The 27,141-nt window shown below is 37.3% G+C and overlaps 1 protein-coding gene across 2 annotated transcripts in view; it reads left to right on the plus strand.

Moving 5' to 3' along the window:
- MEIKIN (meiotic kinetochore factor) overlaps positions 1–27,141 on the plus strand; it is a 97,210-nt gene that overhangs the window by 7,636 nt on the left and 62,433 nt on the right. For both annotated transcript variants that reach the window (XM_070571204.1, XM_008528740.2), the window contains exons 5-8: positions 2,952–3,089; positions 10,461–10,577; positions 14,785–14,824; positions 22,487–22,551. In XM_070571204.1, coding sequence (XP_070427305.1) covers positions 2,952–3,089; positions 10,461–10,577; positions 14,785–14,824; positions 22,487–22,551 — 360 coding nt within the window. The remainder of the gene's footprint in view (positions 1–2,951; positions 3,090–10,460; positions 10,578–14,784; positions 14,825–22,486; positions 22,552–27,141) is intronic.

Below are 27,141 nucleotides of genomic sequence, written 5' to 3' on the forward strand. Positions count from 1 at the left end.
CCCACATGCCACAACTAGAAGGACCCATGACTAAAATGTGCAACTGTGTACTGGGGGGATTTGGGGAGGAAAAAAAGCAGAAAAGAAAATTGGCAACAGTTGTTAGCTCAGGTGCCAATCTTAAAAAAAAAAAAATGGGAATCAGTTTTTTTAAGGTACCAGTTTGGAATTCTATACCCAGCCAAATAATCACTCAAGTATGGAGACAGTATAAAGAAATTTTTAGACAGGTCTTCCATGCATCTTTTCTCAGGAAATGGAGATATTCCAGCAAAACTAGAGAGTAAATCAATAAGAAATCATGGGATCCAGGAATCAAAGGAATACAGGAAATATGCAAAATAATTTCATAGGATATTAATTTCTTAGGTAAAGGGAAATCCCAAGAAGACACCTGTGCAGTATGTCCAGAGGACAAACAGTCCAAATTTGAGTGAGTGTATTGAGATTGCCCATAGCAATACTTCTTAAAAAAAGGAAAAAGAAAAAAGGAAAGAAAGAGAAAGAGGAGAAGAAGGAAGGAAAGAAAAGAAAAGAAAGAAAGGAACTGGTAGATAACCTGGTGTTTTTTAAAGTATTGACAGAAAATTTACATGTTTGACAGAAGTTGGGATGAAATAGTGATAGATACTTAGAAAACTAATTTAAACATTACATAATCAACACAAAGAGAAAATAAAAACTTGTAGCAAAAAGGTGATGAATATGACTCTTAGTACATAGATCATCTGTAAATATATTTGAGCAATCACAATCATTGAATACATTTAATTTAGAAATATGAAGGTGGATATTAAAAGAAAAAATTACTAGAGCTGAAAGTAGTTGTCTCTAGAGTGTAGAAATTATGATGGGGAGGTATGAGACAAGACATTGCAGTTTTTGTTATAAGCCTTGTAGGACTACTTGACTTTTTAAAAAATGTATCGTATAATTTGCTATAAATGTAATTTTAAATGCAATTACATTTCTAAATTGTGACACCAGGAACAACCTTCCACTGATATAGTCTGAACATTTATTTATTCTTTTCTCTACCCAACTACCCAGATGGTGAATACAGGGCTTTCCAAATTTCTGAACCTGGCTTGACTTCTGGGGTTTGGTGGAAAGGATAGCTTTCCTGTGAGTGGTATTTAGGGAATTTTGTGAGATGGAAGGCAAGAGAGATGTAACAACATGTGAGTGGGAAGGATGAAGACAGAGTGAGAAGTGTAAAAAGTAGCAAGGACAAGGACAGGACACTCCAGGGCAGTTGGAATAGGGGAAGCAAAAGATACTCAGAGGGATAACCCACCTCTGACGTCTGAGGAGGTGAAGAAGGTTGGTAGATTGGGTTGATCAGTTTAAGTGTTGCAATGGTGGCTGGAGGAGGTGGCCAGATAGAAAATAATTGTCAACTTTAAGGAGGTGATTGGAGTGGGAGAGAAAGGTGTGGTGAGGTCAAAGTAGGAAGGACAAAGAATTAGTTGTCTCAGGTAGTTAGTGGCAATGGATCAGAGATAGGCATAAGTCAGCTCCAGGACAGGAAATAATAGGATTTAAGAGCAATGCTCCCTTTTCATTCCTTACCCCCTACCCTGCTGGCTTCTGTTAGTGTTGACCTCTATTTTGTCATGTTGGAAGTGTTTAATGAATGCTGAGACTATAGCAGAGTGTGTTTTCCCTTTTCTTACTAAACCTTCTGGTTCTTAACTTTTAGTACTAGGTTCTATCATTTGTTGGAAAGGTCTTCATGCTAGTCTACTCCCACATGGATGACTTCAAGATCTCTGAGTCTCAGAGATTCTCTTCAAATATTTTGCCTATTTTCTTATTGAGATGTTTGTTTTCTTATGATTAAGTTTTCAGAGTTCTTTATATTCTGGATTCCAGTCCATTTGCAAATGTTTTCTCTTAGTCTGTGGCTTGAAAAAAAGGGCAGAGGATATGAACAGATATTTTTCCAAAGAAGACATACAGATGGCCAACAAGCAGACAAATAGATGTTCAACATCACTAATTATTGGGGAAGTATAAATCACAACCACAATGAGATATCACTTCACACCTGTTAGAATGCCTATTACCAAAAAGACAAGAAATAACACGTGCTGGAGAGGATATACAGAAAAGGGAACCCTCATATGCTGTTGATGGGAATGTAAATTAACAGTCTCTTTTGAAGAGAAGTTTTTAAATTTGATGAAGTCCAATTTATCATTGCTATTGCTTTATGAATCGTCACATTAGTGTTATATAAAAGAAATCTTTGCCTAACTCAGTGTCATGAAGACTCTCTCCTCGTTTTTTTTCTAGAAGTATTGTAGTTTTAGGATTAACATTTAGGTCTATGATCCATTTAGAGTTAATTTTTTATATGATGGAAGGTATGAAGTTATTTATTTTGTTTTGCTTTTGCTTATGGATATCCAGTTGTTCCAGGATGATTTGTTAAAAGAATAGCTTTCTCCACTGAATTGCCTTTGCGTCTTGGGCCAAAATCAGTTGCTCATATATGTGTGAGTCTATTTCTGGGCTTTCTGTCCAGTTATTTTGATCTATTTGTCTGTGTTTAGGCTCATTGTTTTTTACATGGCATAACTAGAATCACCTTTTCTTCTCCTCAGTTAGTTAGCTTACAGTTAGTGGGTCACTTATATATAAAACTTGGATTTTTGAGACAAGAATCAAAGTAGGGAGTCAAAGTAGGGAACGAATAAGTTGTGAAAATTTGAAAAACAATGGAAAAGGATTATAATGCATTTTCTCTACATCAAAAACAAGATTCTTTTCTAAGTTTGAAATTCAAGTGGTATACAATAGCATGTGTTTTCAGTTGTATGTGGAAGTAATTTTACAGTCTTAGTGTACAACTAACTGCATGTACATTTCTTTAACCTTGGATTCTTAGGAATTTTAGTCTGTTTACTAATGAAACATTTTACCCTTTTTGTTTGTTTATTCTACAGGGCTAAGTTTGCAGCACGAAATTTCTAGTTCTCTTCTGAGCTATTCAATCACAGACTCTTATACAGAATATAAGAGTTTTGAAGAGAGTTTAAGTAGCTTCCCGTCACCTGAACTCTTCAGAGGATCAGATTGTTTAGGTGAGAAAATAATTTCAACCTTAAGTTGCTCCATATAGAAATTGTTCCTTTGTCCACAAATCCTCCAATGAATAATTTTCTTTTTGAGAAGGCATACTTGTCTTCCTCCCCAAAACCTTTTTCCTCTGCCCACTGTCTACTGTGTTCCATCCTCAATCCTGGGACTATAGATCGAAAGCCCTCAGATCAGGAAAAGATGAAGAGATTAGCATTTACGTGTAATACATATCCAATTATTAAGCAATTTTGCACGTAATGAATGTATACTGTTCTCTTGAACTATGGGCTAGCTTTTATTTCCTGTACTTCTCTTACTTTTCAGTAGATAAGCTAAATGTTAACTAGGCTATTCCCTGCTTGAATTTTCTCTACAAATTAACAGTTATTTACATTTACTATACATGTAATTAAAGGCTTTTGTTAATGATGACAGGTTGAACACATGCCTTCCTCCACAACTTTTTGCAGTAGCAAAAAGTGACTTTTTTTAAAGACACAAACACTTAAGGGTAAAGAGCATTGGAAAGAATAAAGCATAAAGTTTGGAAAGCTAGAGAGCAAATGGTCTGATAAAGCAGACTTGAGAAAGCTGAGTCCTAAGTCAACAATGGAAATACACCAGAAACAAGCTGGTTTGTACTATGGTATCCCAGAAAAGCTCATAATTTGGCTGCAGCAAACACTTGTGAAAAGATACGTCTGAGGGGGCCGGCCCGGTGGGACAGCGGTTAAGTTCATGCATTCTGCTTTGGCGGCCTGGGGTTTGCCAGTTTGGATCCCGGGTGCGGACCTACATACTGCTTGGCAAGCCAGGCTGTGGGAGGCATCCCACATATAAAGTACAAGAAGATGGTTGCAGATGTTAGCTCAGGACCAGTCTTCCTCATCAAAAAGGGGAGGATTGGTGGCAGATGTTAGCTCAAGGCTAATCTTCCTCAAAAAAAAAAAAAAGATGCCTCTGAAACATGAAAGATGTGGTAATTACTCCTTTCCTACTCAAACGGAGTCTACAGATTTATTCTTTGGGATGTTTTGAAACGGAAGGACTCTTGACTGGAGTATACTAGGCACTGTTAAGAGCAGGGATATTGTGGTATTTTGAAATCTTGGTCCCAATTACTCATTCCACTGTAGTAATATTATATATCCATGCTCTTGCCATAGCCTCGTAGTGGGTGGAGTATATTCTCTCACCCTTTGGCTTTGGGGTTGGCCATGTAACTTGCTTTGGGCAGTAGGATATCAGTGAATGAAACATATGCAAACCTTTGAAATATGCTTAAATGGTTAGGCTTGTCCTCTTATGCTTTTGCCATCATGAGAAGAATATATCCTAATGAGCTTCTGCCTCTCCTATGGGACCCCACAATGAGAAGTACAGAGCAGAACAGCCCCAGACAACCTGTGCACTGCAGAGAGCTGCACCAGCTGATCAGCAGGCCTCTAATCTGAAGCAGAGCTGCCTGAGCCAACCAGTAAATATGGGAATAAGAAATAAATGCTTTTATTTTATGCCACTGAGATTTTGGAGTTATTTATTATACAGAAAAAGCTGACTGCTTCAGATACTATACTGAATGTAGAAGAGGGGGAATTAAATGAAACTCTGCATTCTGAATTGTGAGACCTGCTCACCCAATGCCTATTCCCATCCTAACCCAACAGCTCATGTCTCTGCTCAGCTTTCAGAATAGTAGTACCCAGACTTGAACTTTCTAGGCAGAAGAATGGAAGATTCTTTCATGAGAAATCTGAGCAACCCTAAAGAAAATATTTAAAGATACTGACCTCAGTAGTTCTTCAATGAAACTGACAAGAACACCCTACAGTGAAGCCAACTATATGACAAGCCCCAACTAGGCCATAGAGATCCACTTAGCCTTTTAGGGACCCCTCTTAAATACGAGCAGAGAACCAAGGATCACCAGACTTCTGAGGAAAGCCTGTAACATAAAACATAGAGATCAAAGCAAAGCAAAATATAGGAGTGATGTAAGCAAGGTGTTAAATAGGAAGCCCTGGCCCCTTCTTCCCCTATTGACATACCAATTCAACAGCAATGCACAGACAATTCCCTTTGTGAGAAATCTAAAAACTAGTTGAGGGGCTCCTGCACCCAAGGGAAGCATGAGACTAACCACTTAAAAGCCAGTAGGAAACATTCAAGACACACTCTCAGCATAATCACTACCCCCCACACAGTGCCATACAAACTCCTAGCTCCCAGGTTCTCTCTGGGGAGGGAAGGAAAGGACTGAACCAGGCATCAAATGTTCTAAATTTCCTGGGAGCTTCCCAAAGGATTGGATACCGTCTTACCTATCTTAGAGTGCTCATGGGACCTGACATACTCTAGAAGCTTGATGGGTGCTAAGAACAAAGATAGCAGTTTGGTCTAGCATGCAAGCATTCACTAGATCCCACGTTCTCTCTAGGGAGAGAAAGAGTTGGATCATGTGTCCAACATTGCAATGTTTCAAGAGGCTGCCCGAGGGGATGGCTTCTGTCTCACCTGTCTCAGAGCACTGATGGGACCTAGTATACTATAGATGCTTGGTAGCCACTAAGAACAAAGGTGGTGATTTGGATTAGCAAGAAGGTTTGAGAGAATCCCAGAATCTCTGGTTGGGCTGATTGGTAGGGTCTTCTGTATGACATCAGTCCATGAAGACTGAGAGAGGTGGCTCTTTGTTCTAATGTGCAGATACCAACACAAAGAATCAAAGAAAAATAAGAAACAAGGAAACATGGTCCAAAAAAAGGAATAAGATAAAGCTCCAGAAACTGATCCTAATTAAGTGGAGATGTATGAATAGCCTGACAGAGAATTCAAAATAATTGTCATAAAGATGTTCAAAGAGCTCAGGAGAACAATGCATGAAAAATGTGACATTTTTAAGAAAGATATAGAAAATTTTTTAAAGAACCAAACAGAAATCTTAGAGCTGAGGAGTATAATAACTGAACAGAAAAATTAAGTAAAGGAGTTCAACAGCAGACTAGATCAAGCAGAAGAAGGAATCACTGAACTCAAAGATGGGTCATTTGAAATTATTCAGTCAGGAGCAAAAAGGAAAAAGAATGTAAAAGAGTGAAAAAAGCTTAGAAGACTAATTGGACAAAACCAAACAGATTAATATGTGCATTATGGGAGTTTCAGAAGGAGAAGAAAGAGAGAGAGAAAGGATCAAAAAGCTTATTCACAGAAATAATGGTTGAAAACTTCCCAAATCTGGGGAAGGAAATGTACATCCAGACCTAGAAAGCCCAATGAACCTCAAATAAGATGAACCAAAGAAATCCACACTGGGACACATAATCAAATTGTCAAAGTCAGAGAATTTTGACAGCAGCAATAGAAAAGCAACTTGATACGTACAAGGGAACCCCCATTAGACTGCTAATGGATTTCTCAGCAGAAACCTTGCAGGTTGGAAGGGAGTGGAATGATCTAGTCAAAGCACTAAAAGAAAAAAACTGTTGACCAAAGATACTGTAACCAGAAAATCTGTTCTTAAAAAATGAGGAAGACGGGCCGGCCCCATGGTGCAGCAGTTAAGTGTGCACATTCCACTTCGGCAGCCTGGGGTTCGCCAGTTTGGATCCTGGGTGCGGACATGGCACCACTTGGCAAGCCATGCTGTGGTAGGCATCCCATATATAAAGTAGAGGAAGATGGGCACCGATGTTAGCTCAGGGCCAGCCTTCCTCAGCAAAAAGAGGAGGATTGGCAGCAGTTAGCTCTGGGCTAATCTTCCTCAAAAAGAAAAAATTAGGAAGAGATAAGGACATTCCCAGACAAACAAAAGCTGAAAGAGTTAATCACCACTAAACCTGCCTTAAGAGAAATTCTAAGGGGAGTTCTTCAGGTTGCTCTAAACAGAAACATAAAAGCATATAAAAGTATAAAATTTGTTGATAAGCATATAGACAAATATAATTAATAGTCACTTAATTCTAGTATAAAAGTTAAAAGACAAAAGTATTAAAAATAGCTATAAGAATGTGTTAATGTATGCACTATATAAAAAGATGTAAATTGTAACATCAATAACAAAGTATGTGTGAGAGAAGTAAAAGTGTAGAGTTTTTGTGTATGATTGAAGTTATTATCAACTTAAAATAGACTGTTAAAACTATGCTTTATGTGAGCTCCATGGTAACCACAAAGAAAATACCTATAGAAGATATGCAAAGTAAAAATATGAAGGAATCAAAGTATATCAGTATTTTAAAAATCAGTGAAACAAAGGGAGATGGCAAGAAAGGGAAAGAGGAACAAAAAACTACAAAGCAGAAAACAATTAGCAAAATGGTAATAGTAAGTCCTTCCCTATCAATAATTACTTTAAATATAAATGGATTAAACTCTCCTATCAAAAGACAAAGAGTGGCTGAATGGATTTTAAAAAACCAAGATCCAACTATATGCTATCTACAAAAGACTCACTTTAGATTTAAGAACACACATAGGCTGAAAGTGAAGGGGTGGGACAAGATATTCTATGCAAATGGTGACCAAAAAAGAGCAGAGTGACTGTACTTACATCAGATAACATAGACTTTAAGTCAAAAACTGTCACAAGAGACAAAGAAGGACATTATATAACTATAAGAGGGTCAATTCACCAGGAACATATAAAAATTATAAATAAATATTCACCTAACATCAGAACACCTAACATATAAAGCAAATATGGACAGAACTGAAGGCAGAAATAGGCAACAGTACAATAATAGTAGGAGACTTCAGTACCCCCACTTTCAATAGTGGATAGAACATCCAGACAGGAAACACTTCTTGATTTCAAAATATATTGCAAAGCTTCAGTAATTATAACAGTATGGTACTGGCATAAAGACAGACATATAGAACAATAGAACAGAATAGAGAGCCCAGAAATAAATCCATGCATATATAGTCACCTGATCTTTGACATGAATGCCAAGAATACACAATGGAAAAAGAATAGTTTCTTTAACAAATCATGTTGGGAAAACTGGGTATCCACATACAAAAGAATGATATTGAACCCTTACCTTCCACCATACACAAAAATCAATTCAAAATGGATTTGACTTAAACATAAGACCAGAAACTATAAAACTCCTAGAAGAAAACATTGGGGAAAAGCTTCAGTGACGTTGGTCTTAGCAATGTTTTCTTGGATATAACACCAAAAGCACAGGCAACAAAAGCAAAAAACAGACAAGTGGGACCACATAAAACTAAAAAGCTTCTGCATAATTAACAGAGTGAAAAGGCAACCTATGGAATGGGAGAAAATATTTGCAAGCTACATGTCTGAAAGGGATTAATATGCAAAATCTATAAGAAACTCCTACAACTCAATGGGAAAAAAATATCCAAATAGCCCAACTGAAAAATGGACAAAGGACTTGAATAGACTTTTCCCCAAAGAAAACATACAGATAGCCAACAGGTATATGAAAAGATGCTCAAGATCACTGAGCATGAGGGAAAAGCAAGTCAAAACTACAATGAGATATCACCTCACACCTGTTAGGATTATCATTAAAAAATTTAAAAACATAAGTGTTGGCAAGGATGTGGACAAATTGGAACCCATGTACAATGTTGATGTGAGTATAAAATGGTGCAGCTGCTATGGAAAACGGTATGGAGGTTCCTCAAAAAATTAAAAATAGAACTACCATCAATCCTACTTCTGGGTATTTATGCAAAATAATTGCAATGAGGATCTCAAAGAGATGTTTGCACTCCCATGTTCATTGCAGTATTATTCACAATAGCCAAATGTGGGAACAACCTAAAAGTCCATCAATGGATGAATAGATAAATAAAATATGGTATATATATACAATGGAATGTTATTCAGCCTTAAAACCATAGGAAATTCTGCTATATGCAACAACATGGATGAACCTTGAGGACATTAGGCTAAGTGAAATAAGCCAGAAATACAGAAAGACAAATATTGTATGATTCCACTTATATAAGATATCTAAAATAGTCAAATTCATAGAAGTAGAGCATAGAATGTTGGTTGCCAGGGCCTAGGGAGAGGGGATATGGGGAGTTGCCATTCAACAGATATGAACTTTCAGTTATGCAAGAAGAATAGGTTCTAGAGATCTGCTGTACAACACTGTCCCTATAGTTATCAATGCTCTGTTGTACACTTAGAAATTTAAGAGGGTAGATCTCATGTTAAGTGTTCCTACCACAATAAAATAAAAAATAAAAAAATAAAAGGAACCAAGCAGAAATAGAAACACAAGGAGAGGAAAATATTGAAAAAAAATTCTTCATTGAGCTAAGAAAATATATATTGCATCCATTGAATAGGAATAGGATGCTATAAAAAAGAGAATATTCAGAGAACAAATTAAATTCAATAGCAGAATGGAAAACTGAGTAGGAGAATTAGAAGATAAGGTTAAGGAGATTTCCCAGAAAAAAAGAGGAAAAAAGATTGCAATTTGGAGGAAAAAAAGATGTTGGAGGAAAAGAATGTGAAATTTAATATCAAATGAGAGGAGTTCCAGAAAAAGATAATGAAATAAACAGGAGGATGAAAATTATCAGAGAGATGATTCAAGAGAATTTTCTAGAGCTAACGAATATGATTTGGGGGTTAAAAGGGTCACAATGTGCCTAGCACAATAGTTGAAAAACACCAAGATAAAGCATTATCAAACTTCAGAACACCAGAGAAGGGAATAAACAGAATGGATTTATACAATTTGGTAGAGTTTGGGATTAAATAGATGAAAAATACTGAGAAAACTAAAGAAACAAACAAAAAAGACTTTTGTTGACTCCAGGATAAACAAAAGGTGGTCATAGTATAACGCAAGAGTCAATAGCACTTTTATAGTAATTTATCATCAGACTGTCTGCACTGAGTATTGATCTAACCAAACATGTAATATAATAATATGAGGACAATGGCAAGTGTGGGAAAAGTGGGGACAGGGGATATAAGAGAGAATAGCCTAATTTTTCCATAGTGGGAAGTCGGTGGAAAACTTAAAACTGATGTCAAGTAATAGCAGTGCGCTATTTAGTGATATGATAGTTAATGGGACATAGATATAACTCATGCATAAAATATGAGAGGCAGCTCCCACGTATGCCATCTGTCCCTAAGATCAATAATCTTTATGAGGCAAAAATCTATGAAAGAAATTCGATTAGAGCACTGGAATAGGCCAAAGATTATTTACTGTACTCATGTCATCAATCCTTCTCATTTTTCTCTGTCTCACTCAAAACCGTCTTCAATTACCACAGCTTGTAGGGGGACCTGGGTTGAGGGGAGAAGGTAACCTGCCATTTGTGTGCTGTTGTTCAAAGTTTTGTGCCATTTCTCTCTGCTTTTTTAGATTGGGAACGTCCCAAGTTAGAATACCTGCAATGCAAGAATTCAACTCTTCTGGATACCAGTAAAGCAGTACCGATAGAGAAGGCATCACAGTTTTCAAACCTCTCTGCAATTTTAAGTGAGTTTTCACATTCTTTTTTCTCTTGTCACAGTGGAAAACCCTCGCCTCTGTTGGGAAAGCCAAGTATTTTTTCCTTTGAATGATTTCTAAGCTAAGTTCATCAACTAGGATTACCTTTGGCTACAAGTAACATCTGACTAATAGTAGCTTAAGCACTTATGGGTTTACTTTTTTACTTTTATTTTGAATTAATTTTAGACTTGCAGAAAAGTTGCAAAAATACTACAAAGGGTTCCCATACACCTCTCACCCACCTTTCCCCAGTGTTATCTTGTATAACCTTAGTACAATGATCAGATTCAGGAAATTAACATTGGTATAAACTGTTAACTGAACTACAGATCTTGTTCACATTTCACTAGTTTTTCCACTAATGTCTTTTCTTCTGTTTCAGGATCCTACCCAAGATCCTACATTGCATTTGATTGTTGTTTCTCCCTTAGTCTACTGCAGTCTGTGACAGTTCCGCGGTCTTTCTTTTTCATAATCTTGATACTTTTGAAGATTACTGATCAGTTATTTTGTAGAATGTCCCTCAATTTGAGTTTGTCTAATGTTTTCTCATGATTGAAATGAGGTTATGTGATTTTTTATAAGAACACCACGGAAATGATGTTACACTTTTCTCAGTACATTGTATTAAGGAGTTCTTGATGTCAATATATCTTATTACTGCTGACATTAAACTTCATTACTTGATTAAGGTGGTGTCTGCTGGCTTTCTCCACTGTAAAGTTACTAGTTTCCCTTTGTAGTTAATAAATATCTAAAAAATGATAGTTTGAGGCTCTGTAAATCCTGTTTCTCCTCAAACTTTCATTCACTAATATTACCAGTCATCAGAGAAACTTGACTACAACAGTTATTACTGTGGTGTTCAACTAATGGTGATTTTCTACTTTATTCTTTCCTGCTATATTTATTAATTGGCATTCTACTGCAGAATAACTGTCTCTTCTCTGCCATTTCTTTATTCAATTATTTATATCAGCATGGACTCATGGATATTTACTTGATTTTATGGGTTAAAATCCAATACTTTCATTATTTATTTTCATATTTATTTAATTCTAGTATACACATAAATAAGTTTTAGAATTGTTAAACCAGACCTCTGTGAGAAACACGTTTACTAAATAGATTATAGCGTTTATGTCCAGTTCCTTTTGTCTTTAGCATTACAATATCCAGTCAAAATACTGTTTTCCAAAGTTAGGTAGGTTAGTTCTTTTCTTCCCCTCTCTTTTCAATGCAGTTGTTATTCACTTGTAATATAGTTAGATTCATTTGTCAGTGTTGGATTCAATTTTTGTTTCTCCCATCCTATTTGGTTTCTTTATTTATTCAAGGAGAGGGGACTATGTAAACGTATGTGAAACATTACTATGGCTCTAAGAGTCATAGGTATACAAAAAAAATATTCTCAGAAAAGTTTTGCTTCCTCCTTCTTCCTGCTACCCCAATCCCATTCCCCTTTTCTTTCTACCTCTTTCCTACCCACCCCTGTAAGTACCAACCTCTTCTGTTTATGGTTTATCCCTCTTGTATTTCTTTGCGCAAATGAACAGATACCTATGTATTTTCTTATATCCTCTTGTTTCTTACATGAAGGATAGCATACTTATAGTGTTTTCATTTTGCTTTTTCCACTTAATAGTACGTTCTGGAATTCACTCAATACGGTTTTACAGGGATCTTCCTCATGTTTTTTATAGCTGCATAGTACTCCACTGTATGGATGTACGTTCATTTATTCAACCACTTGCCTATCAATTAGGTATTTAGGGTTTTTTCCCCAATATTTGTCATTAAAAACAATGCTTCAGTGAATAAACTTATGATATATACTTTCGTATTATTGGTGGTATATCTTCAAGGTAGATTTCCAGAAGTAGGATGGCTGGTCAAAAGGTAAGTGGATATAGTTTTATTGAGTATGCCAAACTTTCCTTTACAAGGATTATACTAGTTTTCATTTCCACCAGCAATGTATTAGAGTGCTTGTTTCCCCATATCCTCACCAAGAAAATATATTGTCATATTTTTAAATTATTGCTACTCCAATAGGTGAGAAATGGTATCTCAATGTTATTTTAATTAGCATTTCCCTAATTATATGTGAGTGCAAACATTTTTCATATGTTTGAGGACCATTTTTATTTTGTATGTGTGTGTGAATTTTCTGTTCATGTGTTTTCCTCATTTTTCTATCTGTTTTTTATCCTTTACCCTCAATTTTTAAGAGTTCATTATATATTAATATTATTAGCCTTTTGTCTATGATATATATTGTGAATATTTTCTCCCAGTTTGTTGGGGTTTTTTTGTTTATGGTATTTTTTGTCAGCAAAAAATGTTTATTTATATTGAATTTACTTTTCTTCCCAGGCCAGAGCTAGTGGAGCAGCTCTATACTATCATCAAGATCGTGGACTCTTTCTATCTTTCTACTACCAAGTGTATTTGCTTGTTACTGTATAGGTGTAAAATGGCTGTTAAACCTCCAGGCATTGCACTTGTGTTCCAGGCAGAAAGAATGAGAAAGGGCGGTACCAGCCATGTACATCTCCTTTTATCAGAAGAGCAAAGGCTTTCCAAGAAATTCCCCACCAGACTTCTATATAAGTCTATTGGCCAGAACTGAGTCATCTATCTACTGACTCCTTAGGAGGCTGGGAAACCAAGTATTTTGCTTTCTTAGCCTCTGTAGTGGTAGAAAGCAAAGGAAAATGGAAAAATGGAGAGGAGGAGTAGAAATGGATATTGTCAGCCCACCTATGAGAGCCTGCAGGGGGAATATCAGTCAAAGAATTAGGCATTGGGGTCGGGATCCTTTATGGGAGAGTTGATAGCTGTCTGGATGGCAGTATTTCTAACAGTATTTGAAGGCCTTGTCTTCTGTGTTATGTTAGTTTGGCAACTCCTTTGCTGATGTAAAGTGCCCAAAAAAGTGGCCTGTCTCTTTAGCAAGTATTTCAGTTAGGTTCTTTGTCCACCGCAAATGACAAAAAAAGCCTACCTCAGACTATGTTAGATTAGAAAGGGAATTTATTGCCACATATACCTGAAAAATGCAACAGTAAATCAGATGCAGATACAACTTGATCCAGGGTTTCAAATGATATCAGTAGAACCCAGTTCCTTTCCATCTCTCAGCTCAGGATTCCTCTGTGTCAGTTATGCTCTCATCCAGGGACCCTTCATATAGTAGTCCTTTTAGCTCCAGGTTTATATACTCACAGCCTCAAATGCAGTGAACAAAGTGCTTCTCTTTCCCAGTGATTTGACAAGAAGTCCTGAGCCGTACACATTGGCTTAAATTAGTTTATGTGCCTATCCCTGAACAGTCACTTTGGCCAAGGAGATGCAGGGCTCTTACTGCGTTGAGTCACAGGCCATGTCTGGAGCATCAGAAGAAAAAGCAGGAGACTGTTATCAGCAAAAGCAGAGAATATATGCTGGATGATAAGGGTCTACAGTAGTTCTTTGTGTTGTGGGAACCTTCCTTTCAGGGAAATGCTTTGCAATGATTGGGAGGCACTATTCACTTCACTTTCATTTAACTGTTGGGATTTTTAAATTCTAATTTAACGTAAGCAAAGTTCAGCAGCTGCTGAGGGTTATAACTTCTTAGAAGACTACTCCTGTGGTTTTTTATATTCCTAGTAATAATATTCTAGTGTACCTAGGCAGTAAAATGTTGACTGGTAGGAATTCTTTTAACTAATCAATCTACTAATATGCATACCTGTGTATTTGGTACTGGACTAAGAACCATGAGTTTAAGTTCTAGGTGTACAGCTAGGTATACAAGTTTCATAACTTGACCAGTTTTTCTTTTCTTATATGTAAAATGGGGATAGTAAATTGGTATATTTGCCTCACAGGATTATTTTTAGAATCAATTAAGGTAATAGACGTAAGAGGACTTCAAAAATTATAAAGAACTATCTAAATACAAGGTGATATATTCTTGCATCTCATAAAATTTTGCAACAATTTTGTTTTATTTTGTTATTTTGAAAATACTTCCACCTAATTTAAGTGGCAGACGTAAACAATATAAAATAATAAAATTATAAAAATAAACTGCACAATCGACATGTATTTTAAAGGAATTATTTCTTTTTACCTAGAGCAATTTTAGCTTCTGGCCTATGTTTGAATTATATTTTTAATAGATTGGAGTTTTTTCCTTTCCTAGGTACCTCTTCAGAAGACTATCAGAAATGCCATAGGAAAATGTAAGAACTACATTTTTTAAATTGTGCTTTTTAAAACTCTGTGTTCTAATAGTAATATAGCAGTATGATTGTTAGCCCACAAATTCACGTATTCGTTTTTTCAATATTTGTTGAGGACTCACTCCATGCCAGAACTGTTGTGATTTCTGGAGATAGATAGTACTAAACGCAATTGATTAAAAACAAAATCCCTGCCCTCACTGAGTCTACATTCTAGTTGCAGGAGATGGACAATAAACAAATAAGCAAGTAAATTTATATTGTGCTATATGGTAATGAATGCTGTGGAGAAAAATAAAGCAAGATAGGGGGCTAGGAAGTTTGGGATGGAGGTTTGCTATTTATTTTAAGTATTATGGTCAGAGATGTTATCATTGAAAAGGTAGCATTTTAGCAGAGACCTAAAGAAGGAGACAGAGCAAGTTGTCTGACTCACTGGAGAAAAGAGCATTCCAGGTAGGGGGAATCGTTGGAGCAAAACCCTGGGTTCCTGGAGTGGAGTGAGGGAGGAGGAAAGAGGGTAGGAAATGAAATGAGAGAAGACGCAGGAGGCTAGATCATATAAGGCATTGTAGGTGAATACAAGTGGATTGGGAAGCCTTTGAAGGATTTAGAAGGATGACATGATATGACATTTGTTTTATTTATTTATTTTCTTTTTTTGAGGAAGATTAGCCCAGAGCTAACTGCTGCCAATCCTCCTCTCTTTTTGCTGAGGAAGACTGGCCCTGAGCTAACATCCATGCCCATCTTCCTCTACTTTCTATGTGGGACGCCTACCACAGCATGGTGTGCCTAGCAGTGCCATGTCTGCCCCTGGGATCCGAACCAGTGAACCCGGCCCACCGAAGAGGAACTTGTGCAGTTAACCGCTGCGCCACCAAGCCGGCCCCGACATTTGTTTTAAAAGAATTGCCCCTGGCTTCTGTGTTAAGACTAGGCTCCTGAGGAGCCAGCCCTGATCGCCTAGCCGTTAAAGTTCCATGTACTCCAGTTCAGCAGCCCTGGTTCAGTTCCCAGGTGCGGAAGCATACCACTCACCTGTCAGTAGTCACACTGTGGCAGCAGCTCACATAGAAGAAGCAGAAGAACCTAGAACTGTGCACAGCTATGTAGTGGGGCTTTGGACGGAGGAAAGGAAGAAAAAAGAAGGGAGATAGACAATAGATGTTAGCTTAGGGTGAATCTTCCCCTGCAATAAAAAAGACTCCTGAGGAAGAGTCTAGAAATTAGGGAGATTATAGTTAGGAGACTGTTGCCCCTAATCTAGGCAAGAAATAATGGAGTATGGACCAGAGTGGTAAGAGTAGAGGTAGTGAGAAGTCAGACTTTGGATATATTTTGAAAGCAGAACTAACAGGATCTATTGATGGACTGAATGGTGGAGTATGAAAGTAGTAAGGCTGACTCCACAGTTTTGGCTTGAGCAACTAGAAGGATGGAGTTGCCATTTATTAAGATGCAGAAGACTGAGGAGAAACGTATGACTGGGGAAGATCAAGAGTTTGGTTTGGGGCATGTAGACTGAAGGGTAAGGTGTATGTAAGAGAGACAGTATCCAAGTTCAAGGAGGTGGTCATAGTCTGGCTCATGGATGGTCTTAAGGGCTGGGATTTTTCTTTTATCCTGAATATGATGGGAGCCTCTGAAAGATTTTCAATAGGACTGTAAAATAGAATGAAAATTTGTAACAGCTTAATCTGGAAAGGTTGAAGGATCTTATAAAAAATTTCACACAAGTTTAAAAAGTCGGGAGATATCAATCAAGAGAGTGAAAAGACAGTCCACAGAATGGAAGAAAATATTTGCAAATCATACATCTGATAAGGGACTTGTATCCAGAATATATAAAGAACTCTTACAACTCAACCATAAAAGGACAAATAACCCAATTTAAAAATAGGCAAAGGATCTGAACAGACATTTATCTGTAGAAGATATACAAATGGCCAATAAACACATGAAAAGATGCTTGATATCATTATCCATTAGGGAAATGCAAATCAGTGTTATTGAGATACCACTTCACACTTGCTGGGATGTCTATAATCAGAAAGACAGTAACAAGTGTTGTCTTAGATGTGAGAAGTTGGGACTCTCAGGGCCAGCCCAGTGGCGCAGCGGTTAAGTTCGCACGTTCTGCTTCTCGGCGGCCTGGGGTTCACTGGTTCAGATCCCAGGTGCGGACATGGCACCACTTGGCAAAAGCCATGGTGTGGTAGGCGTCCCACATATAAAGTAGAGGAAGATGGGCATGGATGTTAGCTCAGGGCCAGTCTTCCTCAGCAAAAAGAGGAGGATTGGCAGTAGTTAGCTCAGGGCTAATCTTTCTCAAAAAAAGAAAAAAAAGAAGTTGGGACTCTCATACATTGCTGGTGGGAATTTAAAATCGTGCTTTGGAAAATACTTTGACAGTTCTTCAAAAATGTTACATGTGACCCAGCAATCCACTCCTAGGTATGCATACCTAAGAGAAATGAAAGCCTATGTCCATGTGAAAACTTGTACATGAATGTTCACAGCAACGTTATTCATAATAGACAAAAAGTGAAAACAATCCAAGTGTCTATCCACTGATAAATGGATTAAAAAAATGTGGGATATCCATAATGGAATATTATTCAACAATAAAAAGAAATGAAATTCTGATGTATGCTACAACATGGATGAACCCCACAAATATTACGCTAAGTGAAAGACGCAAGTCATACAAGATCACGTATTTTATGGTTGCATTCATATGAGATAGCCAGAATAGACGAATCTGTAGAGACAGAAAGCAGATTAGTGATTGCCTAAGACTGGGAGATTTGGAAAGAAATGGGATTGATTCCTAATGGGTACAGGGTTTCTTTTTAGAGTGATGAAAATGTTCTAAAATTGATTGTGATGGTGATTGTGCAACTCTGTGAATATACTAGAAGCTATTGACTTATACGCTTTAAGTGGGTGAATTGTATGGTATGTGAATTATATCAATAAAGCTGTTTAAAAAAACCAAATTTAGAACCAAGGAAATATAATTTGTGTGTGTGTGAGGAGGATTGGCCCTGAGCTGACATCTGTTGTCAATCCTCCTCTTTTTGTTTGAGGAAGATTGTCACTGAGCTAACATCTGTGCCAATCTTCCTCTGTTTTATGTGGGATGCCACCACAACGTGGCTTGACGAGGGGTGCTAGGTCCACGCCCAGGATCCGAACCTGTGAACCCCAGACTGCCAAAGCACAGCATGTGAAATTAACCACTATGCCACTGGGCTAGCCCTGGAAATACAGTTTTTAATAGGAGCTATTGATAGGAAACAGGATAGAACAAAAATGAATAAGCCATAACAGTTGAGTCAGATGATTTAATTGAGCCATATTTTGGCTCTCAGCTTCTTGAAATACAAGGAAAAAGTCTGTAGCTTTTTGTAGATTTTGTGTCCTTCAAATAATCCTGTACAACTCTTACTGTCTTATAAATAGGTTTTTTTTTTCACCAGAATTAAGCGGTAGACTGTACAATGTTGTCTTCTTTGTTGGGGATCTATAGTATAGGTATTCTGTGCTGATGAGTGTGTGAGGGTGAGAATCGGTATATTTTTGAGTGCAGATTTTCTGTAGAACTTTTACATTACTCAACCAAAATTCTTGCCTGTTATCCCACCTCTTCACAGAGATATACATGATCATATTTCTGTCATAGAGCAATCATTCTTGCAGCAAAGAAAAAAGATGGATTAGAGGAAGTGGTTAGATTAAAGGGATGACTATTGTAGCATTCCAAGTGAGACATGATTAGGATCTGAACTTTAGCAGCAAGGACAGCATAAGGAAAAACTTGAGAACAATTCAGGAGGGATAATCAATAGTTTTTAATGATTGGTTTGTTAAGGGAGGAAGATGGAACCCCAGCCCTCTGATTTAGGAAACTGGATGAAGGATGACTCTTTCACTGAGTGAAGGAACTCAAATAGAAAAGCAAGAGTGAGTTGGGGTGACAGATTATTTTAGTTTGGAAAACACTGACATACCTACGGTATTTTGGAGTGGAGATATCTAGCAATCGGTTGGATATCCCAGCCTGGAGGGCAAGGGAAAAGTTCTGGGCTGAAGACGTTGTTGTCCCCTTGGGAAAGTGCTTAGAGTAAGAGAAGTATAGCATTAGTGTGATAGCCTCCTATAAATATGCTTGTATCTAAATGGTGAGAAATTTCTGAAGAAAATAAAATCGATTACTGTTATTCTTGGGTGAATTATTCTTCTTTGGTAAATAACAGAAAATTCTAAAGATAAATTATTAAGGTCACCAGAGAGAAAGGATGATGGACTCACTTTTTAATCCTTTCCACAATTTGCAATGCAATATATTCTTAAGAAGGAAGGAGTGATGTTTGAAGAATAATGATACCAATTTTGAGCACCTGTTATCTACTAGACATTTTGGCATTCTCTTTAATAAACAGCACATTCCAAAGTTAAAACTGTACAACTTTGACATAATACGAGGTGGGGAAAAGGAGTTTTGTTTATATTGCTGTAAGATCTGTGTAGACCCACTTCAATGACTGTTGCATGAGTATTGAAATGGAGCAAACGTAACATAACGCTTGGTTATGTGTATCTGATCCTATTTCCTGTCTCCCTTAAATGCTGCCCTATCTTTAAAAAATAAAACCTACCACTTGAATGTGCAAAGAAACTATATCTTTATTTCTTATAATAACTGATCTAAACTGCTCATGGGCTCTCATCATCCTTCTACCCTATTTAGCTGGGTAATTATGAGTTAAACTTACTTATTAATGCCATCCAGTTACTTCCAATTAAAAGTCTCTTTTGGATGAATACTGAGTCCTTCAGGTTTTCTCCCCATTCCATATTTCTGAGGATGGCATGTAGGTAGGTGATCATAACTCTTGATTTGCCTGGGACAGTCCCAGTACGTGCCTGTTGTTCTGACATATTTTTAACTGAGCTCCCTTTTATTCTCAGAAAGGTTCCAGTTTGGACAAATAGTCACCCTAAATATGGGTTCATAGGCATAGGGGCAGGCCAGAGGTGGGAAGGGGTGAAGTTGGGGCTTGAGGGTGTCTGGAATCCACGAATTGTCTATGGATTTTTACTAATTTGTGCTGCAGGTCTCAAGACTGGATCTGTACCTGGGATGGACTCCATAGATAAAGTCATTGGTGAAAGGGCCTTATTTAGGGCCAGAGGTCCTCCACTGCTGATTTTTCTTCACCTTAGCTTTTGTTGCTACCCCAAACCCCTTGAGTCTCATTGGAGTCCTCATCCAGACTTTGACTTGGTTGCTTTCTACAATCTTTGTGGTAAAGTCACCTCACCACAGCAGCCCTATGCCAGGTATTTTGGTTCTAAACATGGCCATCTTCTGCATTGCCCTTGGTATGTGGAACCTTGAGAACTTGTTCACAATGTACAGGAATTAAGGGACTCTCAGAAGGGCTAACTGAGGTCCCATCTCTGCTTGAATGTCCCAAGCTCTTACTTTTATGTTGTGTTTCCACCCTGGGTGGATGTCTCCTGCTAGAGTTCTAAATGGAGTTTGGCACACGTTTCCTCTACTTTTGGCTTCCTCTTTCCCTTTTCTAATGTCATCTTCCTACCTGTTACCCCTACCTCCAGATTTTGGGCTTGAGGGAGAGATGTCAGTTCCCGTTGTCTTACTTCTTGTTTCCTAAGCCTCTGTCCTCTTTCTCTTTCGAAGAATCCTCTAGGCTGGAAGGTGCGGAAGGGGGATCTGTCTTTGGTTGCAGCCTGAGTTCTTTCTATATTCTATGGCTAATAGTAAAACTCTGTGGTTTTGTCCACCAAGCCTTAATTTACGTATGTTAATAGGAACTTGAGGAATGTAGCAGGATGTTAAATGTGGCTTTCATGTAGCCTTAGAGTTTGGATAGTGACCTCAATAGATGAAAACAAAATAAAAATGACAATTACCCTTATCCGTATTCTGTATAGGACCATCTATGTAGACTTTGTAAAAGGTAAGGTCAAAACCCAATTCTTCGAGCGTAAGCCCATCATCAATCTCCAAACTACTTAAGAAAAACTAAGAATGCACTGAAAGGGTGAAATGACCAAGAATGTGTATTTCTTTGATAAGAGTTATTGGTGTCATATGCAAGGAGAGAGGGAGACTTCTCTGTCACCTTGATACAAGAGAGGAAGCTCCAGGAGAATCATTTGGAAAGTTTGACATATGTCCCCTGGAATTTGGTTTCTGACTCACACCTGAAAAGTCTAAAGGCAAGAGGGTGTGTTAGATGATTTAGAGTGGCAGAATCAAGAGGAGGCTAGATGTACTTTCAGAGTTTGGCACAACAAAGATTTGTGCATAATGCCCATAGGTCAGACATAGATCCCTCAGAAGGGAGCCGGTTATAGATTATCTTGAAAGGGATCATGCCCAGTGAGACTTCCTGCAAAGGACAAAGTAAACTCAATTGAAAGAGGCTGGAAGTTCTCTCATTGAATGGCAAAAGCTGAGGAGATCATTAATAGCAGCAAGTGAGAGAGCCCCAGGGATAGGGAAATCCTATCACTGAACACTTCAAAATACTTCAAATTTGAAAGAGTCAGCATTTGGTTATCTGTCACACCCAAACGGCACCAATAGTGTATTATAATAGTATCAGTCAAGATCAAGAAAAACCTTTCCTCTCCCTTTCTACAATCCCATCCCCCTACTCCAATGCCAGAAGACCCCAAAGAGTAGTTACCAAATGGGGGAGGAAAAAGAACAAGAAATAAAGAAGAAACCAGCCATGGTTGCTTTCCTCACTGCAGCTTATAAATCTAAATCAGGCCTAAGCTGGGAAAAGAAAGAAATTTAAACTGGATAATAAGAGTTTGGTGTTGGGCTTTTTATTATCCAAAAAATGACTATTTACTACAAGAGAATGCCACAAAAGCAATGAAATACACCTGAACGTTCATTCAGGGGCAAGAAAAAGTACTATTTTGACAGGATGAATTCAAAGGGGAAATATGAAAGAATAAAATTGTTTTTTGCTTACTGAGTTCAACTTTTCAATAAACCCCTAAAAGGAATTTAGAAAATCATCTTCTCACATTTGATTTTCAACTCCATTGTCTTGCTAGGGACTCAGAAATCCCATTTTGGTGATCACAGGCTGAGTTTTGATCTCTTTATATTCCTCTTGTAATAGCTAATCCTCTCCTACACATTTAGATAGATTTGGAGGTGGTCTTATTTATGAAAGTATAAAAGAGAAAAGGCTATTAATTTTAAGAAAGCTTTATCTGTCATGTTACTTGAGATCCTTACCATAAGAATCCTGAGAAACAAAATTGATATTCCTTTTGCATAAATGAGGTAACCAAGACTCAAGGCAGATTAAGTAACTTTCCCAAGGCTACTCAAGTGCGAGTAGCAGAACTGGGCTTTGAACTCAGGTCTTCTGATGGCCTTGTCCTCTACATATATTGTCTCAAACTGATAAATATATAAATATGTTGCCTTTCATTATTAAACTATTTGTTCATATAGATATGGTAACATTTTTTTCTAACCAGTATTTTCTCTATAGGATAATTGATTGCATATAAGTGTCCTGATTTTAAGTATTATTTGAAGATTCTTGAAGGTTACTGAAAGATTAAGAGTATACCATTAATTTGTTCTTATTATAGAGGGATGCTGTTAGCAGACCAAAACATTCCTCCAAAACCAAAGAATACTTCAAATTCAGAATCAGGTAATAAATAGTGAAACTAATTATTTTCATAATTCTGTTTTTCTTTATTTTTGTCACAATGTAGTGTATATTAAGAAAATTGATAGCAAGGAAACTGAGTACTTTTTAGCTTGTATTTAAGCTATTGTGTTTAAGTATTTAAGAACTGAAGATATGTGAGGATAGAAAGTGGGTCTTAACTATCCCCACAGCACCCGTCCTTAATTAGTTTAATAAATATTTACTGAGTATGTACTCTGTACTAGGCCTTGCTATATACATATACCAGTGGGGAGTGATATACATTCCCTCCCCTTGTAAGTTCCAGTCATAGCAGAGGAAGATAATCAGTAAACAGATATATTGGAGTTAGGTGTGATGATTGAAAGATAAAAGGATCATCAAAGTGCCTTGCATATTAGGCACTCTGTTATTTAGTTTACTATTAGAATAAACTTCGCAAGACATTTACAACCTTACTAACCTCTGCTGTATCTCAAGATTCCTGTTTTCTTTATTTCTGGCAACAAGTTTTATAGTATCTATGTGCGGGTAAACTTGAAGAATTGCTGGTTTTGCTCCTGAGGGTCTAAATGTCTGTATGAACTTAAAAAAAAGTTTTCAGTTTAAGAAGTTGTCTTAATGAGCATTTACTAAATGCCAGATATTACATTATGAACTGTGGGTATAAAAATGATTAAGATAGTTTCTGTTCTAAGGAAAATTAGTCTAGTGATACAAACTATACCTGTGAAAGCACACATCCTTGGAAGGAATAGCACCTATTACCCTGGAGGGTGAGCATTAGAAGGAGGATTTGTTTTATAGATCAAAGAGTAAGGGAACTTGTGAACAAGAGAAGAGAGGAGATGACAGGGAAAGTGGTTGGGGTACCAAAAAACAATCTTGATTTCACCTAGGTCTTGCCTAATAGAAAGTTTTGCTTTGGCTGTGGAAAATATTATTTATAAAGCCTGGTAGTAAGGCAGAATAGTGATTCTGGATTTGTGTATGCTTTTGTATTCTTACTTTTATGTGGTTGATCGATGTAAAATTTAAAATTAAATAAATCATGTCTTGCTCTAGAACTACTTTTTACACATTCCTTAATTCAGCAAATCCAACTATGTTCCACTTGTGTATCAGGCTCTTTACTAAGTGTTCGAAAACTGAGAAATGGCTGTTTTCCTGTCCTCAAGGATCCAGTAGTCTAGTAATAGAAACAAACAAACAGGAAATTACTTCTCAGGAAACTCCTGCGTAGTTTCCTTTGCAATCTTATCTACTGCTATTAGCCATTAAATGTGGAGTTCTTCAAGGCTGGTTCCTAGATTTTAACTTCTTTTCAATCTACCCCCTGATATGTACAGGTATCCAGTAAAAAGCAGGCCTTGTAAATTTTCTCTCAGTCTGGAATCTCTTCTGAGTTGAAGACCCTTATATGCGGCTGCCTCTGAACATCTTCTCTTCAATGTTTCAGAGACACCTCATCTCGCCGTTCATTAATACCATTCATTCAGCAAATATCTATCAAGCACCTGCAGTGTAACACAAACAGTTTTAGTTGCTGGGGAACATGACAAAGTCCTTGTCCTAACAGAACTTATGTTACAGTGGAGGAAGAAAGATAATAAACAGATAAACAAATAAATACATAACAACTTCAGAAATAAGAGTAATGAAGGAAAATAAGGCAGAGTAAAAACAGAGAGTGGGACTAGGGATGCTATTTTAGACAGGGTAATCAGGATAGGCCTCTGAGGAGGTGACATATGTGCAGAGCTTGGATGGAGTGAGAGAGTGGGCCAAAATCTAGGGGCAAAACATGCCAGGCAAAGGGAACAACAAGAGAATAAGCCATGAGATGGGAATGTGCTTGGTGTGTTCGAAGAAGAGGAAAGAGGTTAGTGTGACTGGTGCAAAAAGAGTAAAAAAATAAACGGTTGAAATTGTGGTCAGAGAGCTAGTCAAGTCGTGTATTGTAGAGTCTCGTATGCTGTCGTAAGGAGTAGGGATTTTGTTCTTTTCTTTCTTTTTTTTTTTTGGTCAGGAAGATTCACCCTGAGCTAACATCCATTGCCAATCCTCCTCTTTTTTTTTTTCTTGAGGAAGATTAGTCCTGAGCTAGCATCCATGCCAATCTTCCTCTAGTTTGTATGTGAGATGCCTTCATAGCATGGCTGATGAGTGTGGTCGGTCAGCGCCCGGGCTCTGAGCACAGGGCCGCCAGAGCAGAGTGCACAGAACTTTAACCACTAGGCCACAGGGCTGGCCCTAGGATTTTATTCTAAATGTGCTAAGAAGGACATTTTAGAGCAGAAGGATGATGTGATCAAAGATATATATCTTTTTAGAATCATCACTCTGGCTACTATGTGGAGATAGACTAAGGAGGCAAGAGTGGAAGCAAGGAGATCTTGTTAAACTATTGCAGTGGTCAGATAATGGTGTATGAGACTAAGGTGCTAGCAGTGGTCTGATATGGAATATATTTTAAAGGCAGATGTGCCAGGATTTTCTGGTTAGGCTAGATGTTGGGTAGGAGAGAAAAATAGAAGTCAAGGATGAGTCTTAAATTATTGGTTTGAGCAACTGGATGAATGGTGGTATCATTTCTTAAGACAGGAGCTCTGTAGAGCAGAGCAAGTTGGGAGAATGATTAAGAGAATTTGATTTGGACATGTTAAATTTTATCTGTCAGCTCACGTACATAATGTTACATGAGAGAAGGCAAACACAAACTTGTATATACTGTGTAATTCCATATATATGAAGTCAAGAACAGGCAAGACTATTCTGGTGGATAGAAGTCAGAATAGTGGTAATCTATGGAAAGAGGGAACTCACTGGGAAAGAATATATAGGAAACTTCTGGGGTGTTGGAAATATTTTATATTGTGATCTGTTTGGTGATTATATGGATGAATACATATGCATACAATATTTGTGCCATATTAAAACATTGAGAGGCTTATTAGCCTTCAAGTGAAGATATCATGAAAGCAGTTTGTAACACAGGAGTCTGGAGTTCAGGGCAGAAACGGGCTGTAGATAAATATGTAGAGCCAGAGTATAGATGTTTGGAAGCCATAGGATTAGATGAGATCACATAGGAAGTGAAAATAAATAGAAAAGACATATATAAAAAGAATATAAATGGAACACTCCAACATTTAGAAGTAGCTAAAACAAAAGTTACCAAGAGATTAAATAAAATGAGAATTGAGGACTGAGAATTGTCATGACCAAGACCTAATCTGGTCCTCCTCTGGTGTCCTCCATTTCACTTAGCAAATGTAGCTTAGCAAACCAGAAACATGGGGATCATCCTCAACACCTTCCTCTTTATAATACTTCCTATTTCTGATCTGTTACCAAATTGGTACCAATTTTATCTCTTACAGAACTCTCAAACCTACTCCTTCTCTCTACCTTGGCAGATGAAAATGAGAGGAGTGATCAGCCTCAAAGGTTGCCAGATTTGGCAAATAAAGATACAAAATGCCCAGTTAAATTTGAATTCAGATAGCAGCAAATAATTTTTTAATATAGTCTGGTCATAGATATTGCACATGCTTGTACTGTTACATGGAAAATACTTAAACTAAAAAATTATTCATTGTTTATCTGAAGTTCAAATTTAAGTGGGCATCCTGTATTTTATTTAGCAAACTATTGCCCTTGACAATGAGACTGGGAATATATATACAATACAGGGATCATAAAAACCAGAATTTTGTATGCCAAGTTCAGGAGGTTAAGTTTTAACTTGAGGGCAGTGGAAAGCCTTTGGAGAGTTTTAAGCAAATAGTATTAGATTTGTATTTTAGGTATATAGTGTGAACAATGGACTGCAGAGGGAGGTGAATTGAAAAGCTATTGGAATAATCTAAAGGAAAATATTTTGGTGCCTTAAATCAAGGTACTGGTGTTAAGAATAAAGAACAGCCATTAAGTATATATGATAGGTAAAATTAGCACATAGCAGACACTCACTAAATATTTGTTGCTTTGGATTGAGTCTGGAGAGTGAGGAAGAGAGAAGAGTCAAGATTGAAGATGCCGGAGGGGGGAGATGTTCCTGCCTGTCGTACTGAGGTCCAGTAAGGTGCAACAGGAAATGTTTCTGCTCATATTGATGTGAGCTGAAACTAGATTGCTGTGGGTTTGGGAATAAATAGGAAGAGAGGAAGTTATGTTAGTATACGTGGACAGCTCTTTGAAGAAACTTACCTGTGGATAAGAAGAGAGAGGGGATGTAGCAGGAAGGGGGTTGGGATACAGATAAAGTTTTTGGTAAGATGAAAGAGGCCTGAGCATTTTTAAAATGCTGATAGAAAAGCTGCAGTAGAAAGGGAAAGCCTGAAAATACAGGAAAGTAGAAATGGAAGGATAATTAATGAAGAATTTTAATCACATAGAACTTTTTCTACTAATCGAAAAGTAAATCTTATATAGAGTTTATTTACTCCTGTGAAATCTGGAGCTCTTGAGATAAAGATATTTTAAAGAATACTTTCTCCTATCTGTAGCAAGTCAGATTATTTAACATATATTGTTTTTCTTTGATAACTATTAAAAGGCATAGTCGGTAAAATCTTTTTTGTTTTT

The sequence above is a fragment of the Equus przewalskii genome, chromosome 13 (assembly GCF_037783145.1).
Source record: "Equus przewalskii isolate Varuska chromosome 13, EquPr2, whole genome shotgun sequence".
Classification (NCBI taxonomy): Eukaryota; Metazoa; Chordata; class Mammalia; order Perissodactyla; family Equidae; genus Equus; species Equus przewalskii.